The sequence below is a fragment of the Arachis ipaensis genome, chromosome B10 (genome assembly GCF_059453495.1).
Source record: "Arachis ipaensis isolate K30076 ecotype BB chromosome B10, ASM5945349v1, whole genome shotgun sequence".
NCBI classification, from domain to species: domain Eukaryota; kingdom Viridiplantae; phylum Streptophyta; class Magnoliopsida; order Fabales; family Fabaceae; genus Arachis; species Arachis ipaensis.
The window spans coordinates 65,650,926-65,672,186 of record NC_142435.1 but is presented as its reverse complement, the minus strand read 5'-3'; the positions used below and the strand labels follow the sequence as shown (position 1 = coordinate 65,672,186).

The 21,261-nt window shown below is 36.6% G+C and overlaps 1 protein-coding gene and 1 non-coding gene across 2 annotated transcripts; both read left to right on the top strand.

Moving 5' to 3' along the window:
* The first annotated feature begins 13,275 nt into the window (after window positions 1-13,275).
* Window positions 13,276-18,460, top strand: MCCB (3-methylcrotonyl-CoA carboxylase). The gene is made up of 9 exons (XM_016325108.3): window positions 13,276-13,785; window positions 14,673-15,107; window positions 15,193-15,283; window positions 15,397-15,638; window positions 15,921-16,085; window positions 16,795-16,869; window positions 17,110-17,241; window positions 17,437-17,493; window positions 18,152-18,460. The coding sequence occupies exons 1-9, from the start codon at window positions 13,477-13,479 to the stop codon at window positions 18,353-18,355; spliced, it is 1,710 nt and encodes a 569-aa protein (XP_016180594.3). The 5' UTR covers window positions 13,276-13,476; the 3' UTR covers window positions 18,356-18,460.
* Window positions 18,461-18,629: 169 nt separating this feature from the next.
* TRNAR-UCU (transfer RNA arginine (anticodon UCU)) lies at window positions 18,630-18,702 on the top strand. The gene has a single exon. It is a non-coding gene; the product is annotated as a tRNA-Arg (tRNA).
* Window positions 18,703-21,261: the final 2,559 nt, after the last annotated feature.

The window sequence follows — 21,261 nt, the reverse complement described above, 5'->3', positions numbered from 1 at the left end:
CTATGGTGTGTAGAAACTCCACCGTTGAAAATACAAAAGTGATAATGATGATCATTGGCTTCGGCCCCAGAGAGGGAACCAGAAGAACCAAGATTGATAGTCTGAAAATACAATAGCAAAAGGTCCTATTTATAGAAAACTAGTAGCCTAGGGCTACAGAAATAAGTAATTAATGCAGAAATCCATTTCCGGGCCCAGTTGGTGTGTGCTTGGGCTGAGCATTGAAGCTTTCACATGTAGAGACTTTTCTTGGAGTTAAACGCCAGCTTTTGTGCCAGTTTGGGCGTTTAACTCCAGCTTTTATGCCAGTTTTGGCGTTTTGACGCCAGAATTTCTATGCTGATTTAGAACGCCGGTTTGTGCCATCAAATCTCGGGCAAAGTATGGACTATTATATATTGCTGGAAAGCCCAGGATGTCTACTTTCCAACGCAATTAAGAGCGTGCCAATTGAGCTTCTGTAGCTCCAGAAATTTCACTTCGAGTGCAGGGAAGTCAGAATCCAACAGCATCTGCAGTCTTTTTTCAGCCTCTGAATCAGATTTTTGCTCAAGTCCCTCAATTTCAGCCAGAAAATACCTGAAATCACAGAAAAACACACAAAATTATAGTAAAGTCCAGAAATGTGATTTTTGAATAAAAACTAATAAGAACATAATAAAAACTAACTAAAATATACTAAAAACTACCTAAAAATAGTGCCAAAAAGCGTATAAATTATCTGCTCATCACAACACAAAACTTAAATTGTTGCTTGTCCCCAAGCAACTAAAAATCAAATAGGATAAAATGAAGAGAATATACAATAAATTCCAAAAATATATATGAAGATCAGTCTTAATTAGATGAGCGGGGCTATTAGCTTTTTGCTTCTGAACAGTTTTGGCATCTCACTTTATCCTTTGAAGTTCAGAATGATTGGCATCTATAAGAACTCAGAATTCAGATAGTGTTATTGATTCTCCTAGTTCAGTATGTTAATTCTTGAACACAGCTACTTTATGAGTCTTGGACGTGACCCTAAGCATTTTGTTTTCCAGTATTACCACCGGATACATAAATGCCACAGACACATAACTGGGTGAACCTTTTCAGATTGTGACTCAGCTTTGCTAGAGTCTCCAATTAGAGGTGTCTAGAGCTCTTAAGCACACTCTTTTTGCTTTGGACCACGACTTTAACCGCTTAGTCTCAAGTTTTTACTTGACACCTTTACGCCACAAGCACATAGTTAGGGACAGCTTGGTTTAGCCGCTTAGGCCAAGATTTTATTCCTTTAGGCCATCCTATCCACTGATGCTTAAAGCCTTGGATCCTTTTTTATTTTACCCTTGCCTTTTGATTTAAAGAGCTATTGGCTTTTTCTGCTTGCTTTTTTTCTTTTTCTTTCTTTCTTTTATTTTTTTGCCATTTTTTTCTTTTTTTTCTGCAAGCTTTTCACTACTTTTTCTTGCTTCAAGAATCAATTTTATGATTTTTCAGATTATCAATAACATTTCTCCTTTTTCATTATTCTTTCAAGAGCCAACAATTTTAACATTCATAAGCAACAAATTCAAAAATATGCACTGTTCAAGCATTCATTCAGAAAACAAAAAGTATTGTCACCACATCAAAATAATTAAACTAGTTTCACGGATGAATTCGAAATCATGTACTTCTTGTTCTTTTGTGATTAAAACATTTTTCTTTTAAGAAAGGTGATGGGTTCATAAGACATTCATAGCTTTAAGGCATAGACACTAAGACACTAATGATCATGTAATAAGACACAAACATAAATAAAACATCAAGCATAGTAAACAAAAACAGAAAAATAAGAACAAGAAAATTAAAGAACGGGTCCACCTTAGTGATGGCGGCTTGTTCTTCCTCTTGAAGATCTTATGGAGTGTTTGAGCTCCTCAATGTCTCTTCCTTGCCTTTGTTGCTCCTCCCTCATGACTCTTTGGTCTTTTCTAATTTCATGAAGGAGGATGGAATGCTCTTGGTGCTCCACCCTTAGTTGTCCCATATTAGAACTTAATTCTCCTAGGGATGTGTTGATCTGCTCCCAATAGTTTTGTGGAGGAAAATGCATCCCTTGAGGCATCTCAGGGATTTCATGATGAGGAATTTCCTCATGCTCTTATCCATGAGTGGGATCTCTTGTTTGCTCCATCTTTTTCTTAGTGATGGGCTTGTCCTCATCAATGAGGATGTCTTCCTCTATGTCAATTCCAGCTGAATTGCAGAGGTGACAAATGAGATGAGGGAAGGCTAACCTTGCCAAAGTAGAGGACTTGTCCGCCACCTTGTAGAGTTCTAGGGATATAACCTCATGAACTTCTACTTCCTCTCCAATCATGATGCTATGGATCATGATAGCCCGGTCTATAGTAACTTCAGACCGGTTGCTAGTGGGAATGATTAAGCGTTGGATGAACTCCAACCATCCCCTAGCCACGGGCTTGAGGTCATGCCTTCTTAGTTGAACCGGCTTCCCTCTTAAATTTCTCTTCCATTGAGCACCCTCTTCACAAATGTCTATGAGGACTTGGTTCAACATTTGATCAAAGTTGACCCTTCTAGTGTAGGGGTGTGCATCTCCTTGCATCATGGGAAAGTTGAATGCCAACCTTATATTTTTTGGACTGAAATCTAAGTATTTTCCCCGAACCATTGTGAGCCAATTCTTAGGGTCCGGGTTCACACTTTGATCATGGTTCTTGGTGATCCATGCATTGGCATAGAACTCTTGAACCATTAAGATCCCGACTTGTTGGATGGAGTTGGTGAGAATTTCCCAACCTCTTCTACGAATCTCATGTCGGATCTTTGGATATTCACCCTTTTTGAGCTTGAAAGGGATCTCGGGGATCACCTTCTTCTTGGCCACAACTTCATAGAAGTGGTCTTGATGCACCCTTGAGATGAATCTCTCCATCTCCCATGACTCAGAGGTGGAAGCTTTTGCCTTCCCTTTCCTCTTTCTAGAGGTTTTTCCGGCCTTTGGTGCCATACATGGTTATGGAAAAACATAAAGCAATGCTTTTACCACACCAAACTTAGAAGGTTTGTTCGTCCTCGAGCAAAAGATAAAAGAAGAGAGTAGAGGAAGAAAAATAGAGGAGATGGAGGGGGGTAGTATTTCGGCCAAGGGGGAGAAGGAGTGTTTATGTTGTATGAAAATGAAGGAGTGAAGATGGGTTTATATAGGAGTAGAGAGAGGGGTAGGGTTCGGCCATGTATGGGTGGGTTTGGGAAGGAAAGTGGTTTGAATTTGAATGGTGAGGTAGGTGGGGTTTTATGATGGATGGATATGGATTGGGGAAGATATTATGGAGAAGAGGGTAGGATTTGATAGGTGAGGGGTATTTGGGGAAGAGGTATTGAGGTGATTGGTGAAGGGTATTTGGGGAAGGGTGTTATGGGAAGGTGTGAAGAAGAGAGAGAGATGAGGTAGGTGGAAATCCTGTGGGGTCCACAGATCCTGAGGTGTCAAGGATTTCTCATCCCTGTACCATATTGGCGTGTAAACGCCCCTTCCTGTGCCAATTCTGGCGTTAAACGCCAGGTTGCTGCCCATTTCTGGTGTTTAACGCTAGCTTTTCTCCCCTTTCTGGCATTTAACGTCAGCTTTGTGCCCTTTTCTGGCGTTAAACGCCCAGAATGGTGCCAGACTAGGTGTTTAACGCCCATTCTGCTACCCTTACTGGCGTTTAAACGCTAGTAAGCTTCTCCTCCAGGGTGTGCTATTTTTAATACTATTTTACATTCTGTTTTTGCTTTTTTAGTTGTTTTTGTGACTTCACATGATCATCAACCTACAGAAAACATAAAATAACAATGGAAAATAAATAGATATAATAAAATTGGATTGCCTCCCAACAAGCGCTTCTTTAATGTCAATAGCTTGACAGTGGGCTCTCATGGAGCCTCACAGATATTCAGAACATGATGATGGCCTCCCAACACTAAACTTAAAGTTTGAATGTGGGGGCTCTATTTGACTTTGCATTGAGAGAAGCTTTTCATGCTTCCTCTCCATGGTTATAGAGGGATATCCTTGAGCTTTAAACACAAGGGAGTCTTCATTCACTTGAAGGACCAATTCTCCTCTGTCAACATCAATCACAACTTTTGCTGTGGCTAGGAAGGGTCTGCCAAGGATGATGGATTCATCCATACACTTCCCAGTGTCTAGGATTATAAAATCAGCAGGGATGTAGTGGCCTTCAACTTTTACCAAGACATCCTCTACAAGTCCATAAGCTTGTTTCCTTGAATTGTCTGCCATCTCTAGTGAGATTCTTGCAGCTTGTACCTCAAGGATCCCTAGCTTCTCCATCACAGAGAGTGGCATGAGGTTTATACTTGACCCTAGGTCACACAGAGCTTTCTCAAAGGTCATGGTGCCTATGGTACAAGGTATTGAGAACTTTCCAGGATCCTGTCTCTTCTGAGGTAATCTCTGCCTAGTCAAGTCATCTAGTTCTTTGGTGAGCAAGGGGGTTCATCCTCCCAAGTCTCATTACCAAATAACTTGGCATTTAGCTTCATGATTACTCCAAGGGTACTTAGTAACTTGCTCTTCAGTAACATCTTTATCCTCTTCAAAGGAAGAATACTCATCAGAGCTCATGAATGGCAGAAGTAAATTCAATAAAATCTCTATGGTCTCAGTGTGAGCCTCAGATTCTCATGGTTCCTCATTAGGGAACTCCTTGGAGGTCAGTGGACGTCCATTGAGGTCTTCCTCAGTGGAAATCACTGCCTTTCCCTCCTCTATGCATTCGGCCATGTGGGACGTTTTTATGGCCTTGGCATCATCAATGGCGCCAACAACTTAGTACGCACAATTGTAATCTCAACTCTTTATCACAACTCCGCACAACTAACCAGCAAGTGCACTGGGTCGTCCAAGTAATAAACCTTACGTGAGTAAGGGTCGATCCCATGGAGATTGTCGGCTTGAAGCAAGCTATGGTCATCTTGTAAATCTCAGTCAGGCAGATTCAAATGGTTATAGAGAATTGATAATTAAAATATAAATAAAATATAAAATAAAGATAGAGATACTTATGTAATTCATTGGTGAAAATTTCAGATAAGCGTATGAAGATGCTATATTCCTTCTGAACCTCTGCTTTCCTATTGTCTTCATCCAATCATTCATACTCCTTTCCATGGCAAGCTATATGTTGGGTTTCACCGTTGTCAATGGCTACCTTCCGTCCTCTCAGTAAAAATGGTCCAAATGCGCTGTCACCGCACGACTAATCATCTGTCGGTTCTCGATCATGTTGGAATAGATCCATTGATCCTTTTGCGTCTGTCACTACGCCCAACACTCGCAAGTTTGAAGCTCGTCACAGTCATCCCTTCCCAGATCCTACTCGGAATACCACAGACAAGGTTTATACTTTCCGGATCTCAGGAATGGCCGCCAATAATTCTAGCCTATACCACGAAGGTTATAATCTTAGATTAGAAACCCAAGAGATATTCATTCAAGCTTGTTTGCATGTAGAACGGAAATGGTTGTCAGGCACGCATTCATAAGTGAGAATGGTGATGAGTGTCACATAATCATCACATTCATCATGTTCTTGAGTGCGAATGGATATCTTGGAGAAGAAATAGACTTGAGTTGAATAGAAAAACAATAGTACTTTGCATTAATTCATGAGGAACAGCAGAGCTCCACACCTTAATCTATGGTGTGTAGAAACTCCACCGTTGAAAATACAAAAGTGATAATGGTGATCATTGGCTTCGGCCCCAGAGAGGGAACCAGAAGAACCAAGATTGATAGTCTGAAAATACAATAGCAAAAGGTCCTATTTATAGAAAACTAGTAGCCTAGGGCTACAGAAATAAGTAATTAATGCAGAAATCCATTTCCGGGCCCAGTTGGTGTGTGCTTGGGCTGAGCATTGAAGCTTTCACATGTAGAGACTTTTCTTGGAGTTAAACGCCAGCTTTTGTGCCAGTTTGGGCGTTTAACTCCAGCTTTTATGCCAGTTCGTGCGTTTTGACGCCAGAATTTCTATGCTGACTTAGAACGCCAGTTTGTGCCATCAAATCTCGGGCAAAGTATGGACTATTATATATTGATGGAAAGCCCAGGATGTCTACTTTCCAACGCAATTGAGAGAGTGCCAATTTGGCTTCTGTAGCTCCAGAAATTCCACTTCGAGTGCAGGAAAGTCAGAATCCAACAACATCTGTAGTCCTTTTTCAGCCTCTGAATCAAATTTTTGCTCAAGTACCTCAATTTCAGCCAGAAAATACCTGAAATCACAGAAAAATATACAAAATCATAGTAAAGTCCAGAAATATGATTTTTGAATAAAAACTAATAAAAACATAATAAAAACTAACTAAAATATACTAAAAACTACCTAAAAACAGTGCCAAAAAGCGTATAAATTATCTGCTCATCAAGTGCTCGGTCATGTAAGGCAACGTAGCGCTCAATGCCTTGTCCCCTTCAATTTTTGTCTCATGTCGAGCCTTGTTTATAGCGCTCAGTTAAAAGAAACAACACAGCGCCCCTTTGCCTTTGAGGGAGGCTCCAATTCGAGCCCTAGTGGATGCATTTTGTGGCCAATTGCCTTGGCCCAAGTAGAGTGGTACTAGCGCTCAGTTAAATCATTTCACGCAGTGCCCTTGCTTTCCTTTTGTAGCACTTCTTCCTTGCTAGTATGTGCCTGGTTCGAACCTTGCTGGCTTCCTTGCTTGTGTAGCGCCTTACTTTTCTTCTTGGATGAAGCACGAAAAAGTTAACAAAGTTAACTTAGCGCTACATATTTGAGCGCTGATGCCTTGTGTTGTACCCTTCCTTTGATGAGTGCTCCGTTCAGAAAATTAACGTAGCACTATGCTTGAGTGCTTTGCTTCCTTGTTTTTTTCTTTTTTTGCTTTTCTTTGTGCCAAGCTCGAAAAAGGTAAATGTTTCAACGTAGCGCTCTTGTCAATAATGAGCGCTCCGTTACATTTATGAACGCTAGGCTTTCATTCATCAATGAAATGCTCTAATGGATAGTAAATATTTCATGCATGCATGCTTTCATTTAATGCCTTGGCAAAGTATTGAAATAATATTACTTGCATGCATTCTTTCATTAACTTACCGAAGCATTAATTCATTGCATGAATTTACTTGGCATTGGCGTTGATTTAAATGATTCATGCATACAAGCCTTATTAATTCCTAATGCCAATTACGTAGATTCATTCTTAATTGGCATTATCAATTTAAATGCATGCATGCTTCCATTATTACTTCATACATGCATAAGGCATTAATGCATGATAGTAAGGCCAAGGCTCCATGGTCATGGGCTACGCTTTTAAAAGCATGGCCTAAGATTCCAAAATGTGCTCAAACTTCAAAGTGTACTCCAAAATTCCTCTTTTTTTCTTTTTAGCTTATTTTTTGCTATTTTGCTTCTTTTTCCACTTATTTCCTACAAAATTTATAAAACCAAAAGATCAAGGAAATATACCATCTAAGCACAAAAGCTTTCAATATCTAAGCACAAATCATCAATTTCTTGTATGAAAAAGCATAGAAAAACATGACATGATGACATGTCATCAAGGTTTATCGACTTTTGCTCTTTTCTTTTGCTGTGAGAGACCGGGCTAAATAGTGGTTAGATAATCAGTGCAAGGAGAGCATAGCCACATGGGAGGATCCGGTCACTAAGTTTTTAAACAAGTTCTTCCCACTTCAGAGGTTAACTAAGCTTAGAACTGATTTAGACCTTCAGACAGCATGAAGGAAAGTCCCTCTATGAAGCTCGGGAGAGGTATAAGGAGATGTTTAGAAAGTTCCCTCTGAATATGTTTGTAGACTGGGTCCATCTTCACATATTTTATGATGGGATCACCCCTGCCTCACGGGTTTTATTGGATAACTCGGTTGGAGGATCTTTGTATATGAAGAAGACTACTGATGAGGCACTAGTTGATTGAGATGGTGGCCAACAATCAATACTTCTACTCTTCTGAAAGATCAATGAGGAAAGGAGTTATGGAATTAGATGCTTTGGACACTCTCTTGGCTCAGAATAAAGTCTTGTCCCAGCAATCAAATGCAATTACTCAATACATAGGAGGAATGCAAGTGTCAGCAGTGAGTTCTCAAGAAAATTCCTATAGTGTGAGTAATGGATTATCTCAAGGTGAAGGCATGGAGTATGGATATTCTTCCACTGAGCAAGTATATTTCATAAATAAATCTCAAAATGATCCATTTTCTAAAACCTATAACTCCAGATGGAGAAACCACCCAAATTTTAGGTGGAGAAACCAAAATTCGATACCCAACAATTTTAACCATAACCATCAACAAAATCACTTCACTTCCTAACATAATACCTTCAACCCCCATCAATAAAACAACCACCCTCAAAGCAATTTTCACCAACAACAACAACCATCCCTCACCCAACCATCTCAAGACTCCCAAAGGCTTACTAATCTTAAATTTGCAGTAGAAAAATTCTCCCAGACCTCACACTCCACTCAATAAGACAGTCAGAGGCTTTCTAATCTTGAAATACCCTGGGAAAAGCTTATACAAAACACTACCTTTTTCATAAAAAACCAAGAAGTTTCAATGAGAAATTTGGAGATACAAATGGGCCAACTTGCTTAACGAATGGAGAAATACACGAATGGTCTCAACAATGGAACTTTCGAGTCAGATTGGTTCTATTGCTTCTTGATTTTTTCTGTTCAGCCTATTAATTTTTTTGTTGTTGATTATTGTTCTATATCTTTAGTTCTTGATTGATGATTATTAATTGATTATTTTTTTGTTGATTATTGTTTAGACCTGTTGATTATTAATTGATTATTTTCTATTTTTGCTATTTATTATGATTCTATGTTTATGATTTTATTTTTTTATTATGTTTTTATAATTCTGTGAATTGTGTTCTATATCTCTAGCGTATGTTGGATTTTAACTTAAATCAATATAAATTAGTTTTATTATTTGGTATTAATTGTTTGTGTTATAACTCAGTTTTTTATTTCAAGTTCTTTATTTGCTGAACAATGTTTTGTTGTCTTGTCAGAGAACATTAAGATGTGGCTGCTTTGCTGAAAAAATTAATCAAAACAACTTTTTTCTTTTTGTTCTGTTGAACTTCTCATGCTTTTTAATTGTTGTATTATAATTTCTTTTATTATTGAACTTCTCATGCTTCTCATGCTTTGCTAGCACATAATGTTTTTTTTTTTAATTGAGAAATAAAAAAAATTGAACCAAACCAATTTTAGTTGGTTTGGTTTGATTCAATTGGTCTCGGTAAAAAAATCAAACTAAACTGAACCGTAGAATTAATATAACATTAGATCATATGATATTTTTTTAAATAACCAAATCAAACCGCACCACCACGAATACCCCCAAAACATGTATATTTCGTTAGATGATATTGATGATGATTTTCATCAAAGTGGATGGTAGTAGTGGTGGTGGTGGTAGTGTAACACCCCAATTACTCTAAGCCTTATCTCTAGCCGTAAGGCAAAGGTTAATCAAAGGTTACGACAATTCTAAGGCTTATACATATTTATATAGAAGAAAATAATATATTCTAGAAGCCTGATGAAGGATTAAACTCAAAAACAGGATTTCAAAAGCACGAAACGTTCACACGAAACTAACGCATAAGATACAAGGTATAGATGCAAAATAATGGAATATATAGATATAATAGTATAATAATCATAGGGGACTAGTCGCAGCTTGCAGAGTTTAAGCCGACTAGTATATACAGACATACAGAATTTTGGAGTTAAAAACAGCTTATACAACTATTCTCTCAAATAAGCCTCTAAGGCCATAAAGATAAATATACAAAAGATATCAGAGTAACTATAACAAAGAAAAACAGAAATAAACCAAGGAGGAACCATACTCCGCTCTGTCACCATATCCGCAATCTCACCGAGGTGGACTACGACCTACATCTAAAAAACAACAACAAAGTATGGAATGAGAACTGGAGGTTCTCAGTATGGTAACAGTGACCAATATGTAAGATGTAAGGCTCCGGGACACCGAAGGCATTCTTAAATCTTCACACCAAATCGATATTCAAACATAACATAAATAAATAAATAAAGAACTTAAACCATAAACCGGGTTATCTAAACTTAGGGGAAGTCTAACTAATACTAATCACACCGCTGTATCCCACAGCCCTCGCCAACCTACCCTCCGTGCGATCTCATCGCCACCGCCTACCTACGTCCTCAGCACCAGACAAACACAGATAATGCAAGCAAGTAAAACACAGATAATATTCATATATATCAAGTAATTCAGGAAGTAAATAGGCATATTATACAATTAGGCAAACTCAAGTAATCAAAGCAAACAAGCACATAAGAAATGCATATGATGAATGTCTATCCTATTGGCTCGTGATATCACTTGTCGGTCCATAAATGCCAACCCGACATATCCTTTCGGATGTAGCTTTTCTGCCACGCCTACGGATATAGTGCCGGGCACACTCTAATGACCCACAGATATAGTGTCGGGCACACTCTATTCACCCACGGATATAGTGTCGGGCACACTCGCATGCGTAACCCAAGGATATAGTGCCTGTCACACTCTTGCAGCAGAAAAGGTCATTAATCATAATTGATTCTTAGGGATATAGTACCCTGCACACTATCATGCTTAACCCAAGGATATAGTGACTGGCACACTTTCCACATTCAACAAGATCCTCATTCCTCTTTAAGTTCTCATCGTACTTAACTCAAGGATATAGTGACTGGCACACTTCCCTTCAATATCCATCAAGCTCATAATAACCATCATCAATTCTTAATCCATTCCGAACTCATTAGTTCCTCATTTTCTCAATTCCAGTACCATTCTTCTTTCTCACTCTACTAAACCCATCCTTAGTACACTAGAAATCTACACCTCCATTTGCTAACTTTTCAAAATGACATCAACTAGATCTCTAAAGTTCTTTCCCAAGTTCCCATACCCAAAATAAGCCAGAGAGTCTTAAAATGGTGTCACAGAAGCTTGCAATCTTATTGGGAAGGTGAAATAGTTGAAAGTAAAGTTTAAGTTTGAGAAACAGGGCGTGTGCGTATGTATAGAGGTGTGCGTATGCACAGGGGTGTGCGTACGCACAGGTGTCAAAATTCATACTGTCTGTTCACTCGCACATCCTGTGCTAGCGCCCCCAACAGACGATCCTTCCCAACTTGTGCGTGCGCACAAGGCTGTGCGTACGCACAGGTTGTAAAACTTCATTAGTGTGTGCGTGCGCACATACCAGAAATCACAAAATTTTGCAACTCTCCAGAAATTTAGATTTTGACACCAAACTTTGAATGATCATAACTTCCTCTACAAAAATCCATTTTCCTCAACCTTTATATCGTTTTAAAGCCCTTGAAATCATCTTCAATTTAAAACCAATTTCAATCGATTTCGAAAACTGAGGCCCAAGTTATGATCCATTGAAGTTCACTAAAAATCAAGTTTTACACAAAATCTCAAAACCTCAATTTTTAACCAAAACTCAATCCAAAACTAATTCAATCACATTTCATCCATACCAAAATAACCCAAAATTCATACTAACACTTCTTCAACCCTTTTCTCAATCTCACAAACCTCTAAACCATTCAACAACTCTAAATCCAACCAAACTCACATATCTCAATTTCCATGGACCTCATTAACCTCAATATTACCACTCACCATTCCCATCAATCATCAACACTCAGACTCATTATTCACAATTCTCACCAATCCATTCAATTCATCAAATCTCTTCACTCATTTACTTTCAACATGAACCACAATAACCAACAATAAAAAAAATCATCATCAACATCCATCTTTGAACCTCAACACCTGTCAACATAACTCATCAATAATCATCATCTAACAATATATATATATATATATATATATATATATATATATATATCATCATCATCATCATCATCATCATCATCATCATCATCATCGTCATCATGATCACATTCAAACTCATTCAACCTACATCCAAACCATCATCCAGTATCCAGAAACATTACATATTACATAAAGGAAACCGAAATCATACTTTGACCGATTCCCAATATGCTCAAACACCAAACTTGATTCCAATCAAGCTTCCACCAAGCTCCAAACCATCAAAGCCAAACCAAAAGCCACCACCAACTCCAAAAACAAGCTTCATACATACAACATAACCATACATCAACAACTAAAGCTCATACTATACCAAACCACAAGGATAAAGAGGTTCTTTACCTTATCCAATGAGATTAGGGGTAAAATCCATCAATTACCCGCTACTAGAGATCACATAAACAAGCAAAACCACAAAAATCTACTCAAAACCATAACCTCAAAAATGCAAGAATCTAGAGCACGAAACTGGGACTTGAGCTTTGAGTTCTTACCAAGTTTGCTTAGATAGAAATGTAGAGCTCGACGAGAGCTTCGCGTGGCCGCAAACGGCTCGTCAATCAGAGCTTCGTAGCTCAAGTTATGGCTCCCGAAAGGTGGAGGTGAATAGTACTCTCCTTCTTCCTCTCTTCTCACCGCCCCTCTCTCTTTCATTTCTGAAAAATGAGGCCAAATGCCTCTTAGTTAGGACATTTATATGTTGGATTTGGGCCCACTTGGACCCGGTCCAATTTGGTCCATTTGGCCTATTTTGGGTCAAAACCTTTAAGATTAGTGTCTGGTTTTCAATTCTAAATTATTTTTGTCTTTTCAAAACAATAAATCAATTTTTCAAAATCTTATTTTTCTCAAAACACAGTACCGGACAGGCTTGAATCGGTTCGACCATTTCGGTTGCCGGTTCTCGATCTTTCGCAGAAAATACATTTTTCTGACTTATAAATAGTAGTACATTTTATATTGCATCACTTGATTTTTTTTGGTCCAAATAGTACAAAAAAACCGCAATTATCTTAACTAAGCAAATCTACAGCAAGTTTTGGCAAATTTTAATGATTGATGATAAATTTTGATATTGATATTTTATATTTAGTTGTTTTTCTTTTGTTATTTGACTTTTAAATTTATATTTGAATGAAATTATAATATTGTAAATTTGTAATTGATATAATATTTTAAATTTAAATAATATTTTTTAAGTTTATGTTAAATTATAGTTATTTTTTAGTATATTTATTTTTATTTTATTTATCATTTAGTATAAAATATTTTTTTAGATGAACCACATTTAAATTAGTTGAACCAATAATGACGGCTCGATTTTTAGAAACTTGATTTAATCATGTTTTTTTAAAGAGACAGAAAAGATGGACGTGGCGAGATTATCCAACTATTATTATATCGAACGGGATACGATCCCCCTCAAAATTGAAAATACTGAAGAAACTGTAAAGAAATAAAAAAAAAAAAAAAAAAGAAAGAACACACAACAACAGCACAAGAAGAAGAAGAAGATGATGATGATGATTGGTTCAGTTGGAAGAAGAAAAGCAAGTTGGATTTGCTCCAACTTGTTCGGAACAAGAAGGGCCTTCAGCTTCGGCGTTCTTCCCGATGCCGTTGATCGCAACTCCGATGTCTTCGCCGCTAACTCAACCGCCATGCAAGACTTGATCTCCGAGCTCCAATCTCACGTCCAAAGGGTAGTTGCCGGTGGAGGACCAGAAGCTGTGAAGAGGAACAGGAGCAGGAACAAGCTTCTCCCCAGAGAGAGAATCGATCGCGTCCTTGATCCTGGTTCTTCATTCCTTGAGCTCTCACAGGTTGGTTTTACTGCATTTGCTTCGTTTCTTCATTTGGGTTTATGTAAAGTTTCTTACTTAGATTGCATATGCCCTGATTCTGAGGGTCAAATTTTGTAGGAAGAAAACAGTCCCTTTATTTATATAGCATGTGTCAATTTTGATTTTTTTTTCTTATGGTATTTCTCAACCCGGCTTACCAACTACTAATCCGTCGCAGATCTGAATTGTAATTGGGAGTTTTGACTCTGGCCAATGGGTTGTCGCATGCACAAAGGGGTATCTGAACCCGTGACACTTGTTTAAATGGATTAGTGAGCTAATCACTATATTAACCTAACTTGGTTAGTTTTGAAGATATGGGCACAATAGCCTTTATGTATTTGTGTTTGGTAACTCTTGGCACTCGACGCCTTCAACTAACTTTTGGATTTGAGTTAGGCACTTAGGCACTCAATTCTGTTATGGTATTGGAATCCATCATTGTCTTTGTTACTTGGGTATGAGGTAGGTGTATTAGAAGTCACAAATTGCTTATGAACTTGTTTTTGGGGTTGAGTTAGCCTCGTTCAAATGAACATAAACATGAAAATGATAAAATCTAGTTTGTTGCCTTAGGGAATGTCTGGGTTTTGAATGGAGAGCAAGGGAGGGATGAAAAGGAAGGGCTTGAAGAGTAAACTTAAGTTCATTTTACTCTTAAGACCCCTCTGATGTATCCCCTGCCTTCTGAGATTCCAACTCGCAAACACACCCATAGTAGTTTGCTTCTGCATAACTTGGGGAAGTAAAACAGTTTCAGTTAAATTGTTAAGGCTTGAAAATGAGAAATGAGTTGTGTTTGATTTGATTTGAAACTGCCTCGTGATGAATATTCCTAGGGATCTTATGGATTTTAAGTGATAAAGCTTGCAGGACATGACTTGTATGGAGAACCCTTGCCTTCTGCTGGGATTGTTACTGGGATAGGTCCGGTTCATGGGCGACTTTGTATGTTTGTGGCCAATGACCCAACTGTTAAGGGAGGGACCTATTATCCTATCACTGTCAAGAAACATCTCAGGGCGCAGGAGATTGCTGCACAATGCAAATTGCCCTGCATATACCTTGTTGATAGTGGAGGAGCTTTCCTTCCGAAGCAGGCTGATGTCTTTCCGGACAAAGAAAACTTCGGTAGAATATTTTATAATCAAGCTGTTATGTCTTCAGAAGGCATTCCGCAAATTGCACTGGTCTTAGGCTCTTGCACTGCTGGTGGTGCCTATATACCTGCCATGGCCGATGAAAGTGTGATGGTCAAGGGCAATGGCACCATCTTTTTAGCAGGGCCTCCTCTTGTAAAGGTCAGTTCTAGGCACTCTAATGTTCTAAAATTCTTGTGTGATAACTACTGCTATTACTTTTCTTAAAAACTAAATGACTTTATAGGCTGCAACTGGAGAGGAAGTCTCTGCCGAGGATTTGGGTGGTGCTGCCATGCACTGCAAGACATCAGGTGTTTCAGACTATTTTGCTCAAGGTATTTACTATGTTGACTTTCTCTCCCATGCATTTAACTGTATGAAAAAGAAGATATTAACTAAAATTAGCTTAGTTATTATTGGTGACATTTTGTCTGTTTAATTCTAATAGATGAACTGCATGGACTTGCTCTTGGGAGGAATATTATAAAGAATCTGCATATGGCTGGTAAAGATGTTTTGCAAAATGGATTGAAAAACATAAACTATGAATATAAAGAGCCGTTATATGATGCCAATGAACTTCGTTCTATTGCTCCCACTGATCTTAAGCAACAGTTTGATATCCGATCGGTTATTGCTCACATTGTTGATGGAAGTGAATTTGATGAATTCAAGAAATTGTATGGCAGTGTGAGGGCATATTCACTTGACTTGCTTGATGTTTGATCATTAGCATTATCGGTCATGCAGTAGGATCCTTTCTCTTTCTTCAGTTACAGTACTCTAGATGAGTTGTGAAACATTTATTGGTTGTTTGCTTGCACAATAAATGTTTGGAGCCACTAAGTATAAGCAGCAACGAATAGATGTTTGATAACTTATGAAGGTACTGGTTATGTAGATGAAAACTTGGATAATATAGTAACTCCCTTGTTTGTATAATACACACATCCTTATTCAAAATCTGTGCAGACTCTTGTAACAGGTTTTGCTCGGATTTTTAGACAACCTGTTGGAATTATTGGAAACAATGGGATTTTATTCAATGAATCTGCTCTGAAAGGGGCCCATTTCATTGAAATATGCACTCAACGTAATATTCCCTTGGTCTTCCTTCAAAACATTACTGGATTCATGGTATGCATTTGGGTTTCTTCAATGACACTGATTTTGATACTATGTTGTTAACTTTTGAGTGGATAGTACCCCTTGCAAAACTTCGCTCGACTTATGCTGTGAATTATCTCATTATTTACTAGTGTTTATTAATTGAGAGAACAGCAATAATTTATATTCTACATTTTTCATGAATAAATCTGTTCCATGATCAATTTGTGATTAGGCATTCAAGTTAGGCTGGTTTAAGAATTATCAGTTGCAAATCAATAGAAGAGTAATCAAGTGTAGGCTGGGGTTAGATAAGTAACACTGTAATGACAGTAAGATTAAAGTCAATGCTCATAAGAGAGCTTAAGTATTGATTCTTCATCTTATCTTTTGTCTGTGATGTTGCATATTCCTTTCTGATAGTAAACCATCTATTTCTTAAACAACTTTCTGCATGGATATCGTGCATATTGAATTTTGGAACTATTCTTTAGTCAACAGTTTATGCTTTAACTATTCCTCAATTTGCAAATACTTCATGTCATCTATCTTTATGTCTTCATCACATAGTCATGCTTTCTTGGAAATGCTTGAGTAAATGAAAGACAATGTTTACTATTAGTTCGATTCCTTTTTTAACTAGTTAAGAATACAAACCTAAATTTCCAGAATTATGATGTCGCAACCCACTTCAAAGTAAAAATGAAGAATGAAATTTTGATACTTGCATACTTGGTAGGTTGGGTCAAGATCCGAGGCAGGTGGCATAGCAAAGTCCGGTGCAAAAATGGTGATGGCTGTTTCTTGTGCAAAGGTATGTGGTTTTGAGGTTCTTCCTACTTATAACATATTCTGCACTTGTTAGCTATCTAATCAAAAGTTTTCAAAGCCAGCCAAAAATTAAGAGCCTTGGAATGTGCTTCTGTTGCGTCAATGTTAACTCTGCTAATGAAAAGATGGTTCTGATCATTTTCATAAAAGTAGATCTGAAAGCATGAAAGGGACCTTTCAATTGTAAATTTCCATTTTTCTTGTTTTCAATCAATGGCTGCAGGTACCTAAAATAACTATAATCATTGGTGGAAGCTTTGGTGCTGGGAATTATGCAATGTGTGGCCGTGCCTATAATCCCAATTTCATGTTCCTTTGGCCAAATGCCAGGATATCTGTGATGGGTGGTGCTCAGGTAGTACATGTTATTTATTAGTTGTGATTCTTTATAGAAATTTTCTGCAGCAAATGATCCATAACATGACTCTGCTGAGATTCTAATTAGCATGTTTTATATCTCATCAATTGATCTATAAGATTTGATTATCAATTGATATTCATCTATTTTGTGGGGTCTTACATATATCCCTGGGAAATCTGTGATTATCAGGCTGCTGGTGTGCTGGCGCAAATAGAGAAAGCCAATAAGAAAAAACAAGGAATTCAGGTAAAATATAATTGCGCAATAGATGATTAATTTTAATGTAGTTAAATGAAATTACATTCACCTCCTATGATACTTGGTGAAATTCACATAGCCTCCTCTGTATTTCTAAAAAGTTTAATTATTCTGATAGTCCTTATAGTTTCGTTAAATTTTATTTAGGTCCTTACAGTTTAAAAGTTTGTAATTGAATCATTATATTAGATAAAAATTTGTAATTAGATCCTTATTAGTTATTATCTTTCACAAAAAAAAAAAAAAAAAAAAGAAAAGAAAATACAGTAACCTAAATATATTTACTTTTAGAATATTCTATAAGTCATCCTACGCAAACATAAAAATGAATATTTTCTAAAAGAAGTGTATTTTTTGACAAAATATAGTTAAAAAGGAACCAATTGAAAGTTTTAATCTAGTATAGATACTCAATTACAAACTTTTAAACTATAAGGATCCAATTAAAAATTTGATGAAATTATAAAGTCCAATAGTGAAATTATAAAGCCCAATAGAGTAATTAAATCTTTCTAAAAACACACATTGACCACTTAGAGAGGGGATGCTATGAATTCCACAAGGGGAAGCTAGTGTAGTCTGCCACTGCCCTCTTTTTTATGTCTTCGCTTTCTTTGAATGATTCACATAAAACTTGTAATGGCAGTGGAACAAGGAAGAGGAGGAAAAGTTTAAAGCAAAGGTTGTGGAGGCTTATGAGAGAGAAGGGTGTCCTTATTACTCAACAGCTAGGCTTTGGGATGATGGAATCATTGATCCAGCTGATACAAGGAAAGTAATTGGTCTATGCATCTCAGCGTCACTCAACCGTGCCACTCAAGATACCAAATATGGTGTATTTAGAATGTGATTATTCGAAAAATATAAGTTGCTGCAGGTGCAGCCTTGACAATGATGTATCACTCTTCTACAACAATAAATTTAAGTGGAAATGAAAAGTAAATTTCTTTTCTCAGTGTGAGCCATTTATCATGTAACTATATATAATGGAAAACTGTTCATGCACGTCGCGTTGGATTTACGCCAACATATTAATGTGCAAAACACGATGGACTCGGTATAATAAATAGCTCAGAAATTATGGATTTTAAATACGTTTAGTATGAATTTGACATCATCAAACGGCGCTCGTGGCCTAATGGATAAGGCGCCTGACTTCTAATCAGGCGATTGTGGGTTCGAGTCCCACCGGGCGTGCTTCTCTTTGCTATTTTGTTTTTGAATTTATTCATTTTCTTTTTAATTTATTAAAATTTTCTAACACCAAAAAAATGGCTAATAAGGAATTTAAGATATTCAAGTTTTTGGCAAGAAGAAAACAGAAAAACATAATGAAAAGGATAATTATATTTTTGTCAAATATTGACATTTAGGGTGTTTTGCAGCTTTGTAGGTGAGCTCAACATGCAGAGGGCGTGTTAGTACAGCACCATCAGAATGAACCATAATTCGTCGCAGACCTGGAAGCTTCCCGGCAACACCCGGGGGGGGGGGGGGGGAGGGGAAGGCTGAGTAGAAGTTTTTGCAGAAATTTTCGCACGTTTTCGAAAAATTGTAGAATTCTTTGCAACACGAGAAGGGCGTGTTGGAGTTATGTTTGCATGCAGGGGGCACCTCCTTTTTCCAAAAAAAAAAGCAACACAGAGTTAAAGCTCTTTAAATTGAGCTCAATCCTCCCTCACGAAGCTAAAATTTGGAAAAGAGAGGGATTTGATTTGTTCAGAGAGAAAGTTGGGGAGGAAGTCTCTGAGAAGGAAGAAGAGAGATAGTAATATGTTGAAATAAAAGAGTAATTTCATACATAAAAAAAGATTATAAATTTGTATTAATTAAAGATGGTTCGTAATTATACTGTACTCAAAGAATATATAAGCAATTATTTGGATCATCCAATTTACGTAAGTTGATAATTTTTTTTATGTATTTATATTTTTTTAATTTTAATTAATGTTACTTATTAGTATTAGATGATGATATAGCATTGTTATTTTAGTATTATTATTTTTACTTGCATTTAGTATTTTTTATTAAATTTAACAAATAATATAAATATTAACTATTTTCGGATAATATTCTTATTTTTTCAGTATAATATTATTTTATTTTATATTTGTAATTAATAAATAAAAAAATATAAATGTAAAAATACAATTTTTTTTTTGAATTTTTTTGTTATAATGGTGATTCTTTTTCTGTAGATTTAATAAATAATTTAAATATTAAAAGAATTTTTGATCTTGTATTTTAATAAATATTTTTATTTTTATTTTTGAAAATAAATATTTTATTTATGATTAGTAATAAAAATATTAATAAATATTTTTTCATTTACGAAAATAAATAAATAATATAAATATTAGAAAAAAATAATTTTCTTAGGTTATTTTTATAATAATTATTTGAGGATAATAATTACTATATTTTATTGTCTGTTTGTTAAAAGTAATAAATAATATAATTATTAATAAATAAATTTTTTAGTTAGGGATTTACATTAGTAAATAAATAGTATAATAGAATATTTTTTATTTATTTTATATTGATGTAAATTAGTATAATAAATAATTATTTGTTATAATCTTCATTCATTTAAACTAATAAATATATTTAACGAATAATATATTTTTGTTATACCAGTCTAACAAAAATCTTATGGTCCGTAAACCTGATTTACCAGAGACATAAAATCCAATAGTAGAAGATGCCTTACGAGCAACTGGATTATATCACGTTTCGAGAATTGGAGTGATCAGAAGATTTCACCCCTTATATTTACTCTCGTGGAAAGGTGGAGGTCGGAAACTCACACCTTTATATTCTCGGTAGTTGAGGTTATTGTTACATTGAAAGACGTGGCTCATATATTTGGCCTACCAATTGATGGAGAGATTTTGAGCGGCTAGACAGATAATAGTCACAAATTCTTGTAGAGACAAAATATCACGATTTTCGGCAGCAAACTCGTTGTGAGTAGTTCCTCCAAATCTTATATAAAGATGGCATAGGTTCGTCGTATCAGAGACGCAGAGCCATTGGATATTTTGGACTCTATTCAGAGATACATTAGATGCCCGATTTTCTATTTGCTGGGTTCGACCCTATTCACGAATAAGTCCACGGCATATGCCTACACGAAGTATCTACCGTTGCTCCACGATTTTCAGCGGATCCACACTTACAGTTGTAGGCAGCATGTCTTGTAAGAACTGGCATAACCATTTTAATAAAATAATAATTTTTAAGTGCCCGGAGTAGGTTCAAAATTTAGAAGTTTTAATTTGAAAATTTAAAGGTGAAATTTAGATTCAGTGAATTTTTCTGAGTGGGAAAATGTATCTTTTATGAAAAGTTTTGTAGAAATGTGTACCGGTGCTTAAGTTGGTAGTACCGGCTCTAGACTGTCCGGTACCGTATTTTGAGAAAAATAAGATTTTGAAAATTGATTTATTGTTTTGAAAGGATAAAAATAATTTGAAAATCGAAAACCGGACGCTAATCTTAAAGGTTTTGGTCCAAAGTGAGCCAAATGGACTTAAAACGCTAACGGATTGGATTGGGTCTAAGTTGGGCCCAAGCCCAACATATATATGCATCATTTAATGAGCTTTCAGCTCATTTTACCCTATTTGAGAGGGGAGGCGCTTATGAGAAGAGAGAAGAGAAGGGTTGGGGTTTCACTATTCACCCCAACCTTGTTTTGATCATATCTTGAGCTACGGAGCTCTGATTAACGAGTCATTTGCAGCCACGCGAAGC

What these genes read in the sequence shown, in the direction of transcription:
- MCCB (XM_016325108.3), top strand. Translation starts at nt 13,477, where the DNA reads ATGATGATGATGATTGGTTCAGTTGGAAGAAGAAAAGCAAGTTGGATT. An exon ending in CTGTGATGGGTGGTGCTCAG is followed by an intron (nt 17,242 to 17,436) that starts GTAGTACATGTT and finishes TGTGATTATCAG; the next exon opens with GCTGCTGGTGTGCTGGCGCA. An exon ending in AGAAAAAACAAGGAATTCAG is followed by an intron (nt 17,494 to 18,151) that starts GTAAAATATAAT and finishes TTGTAATGGCAG; the next exon opens with TGGAACAAGGAAGAGGAGGA.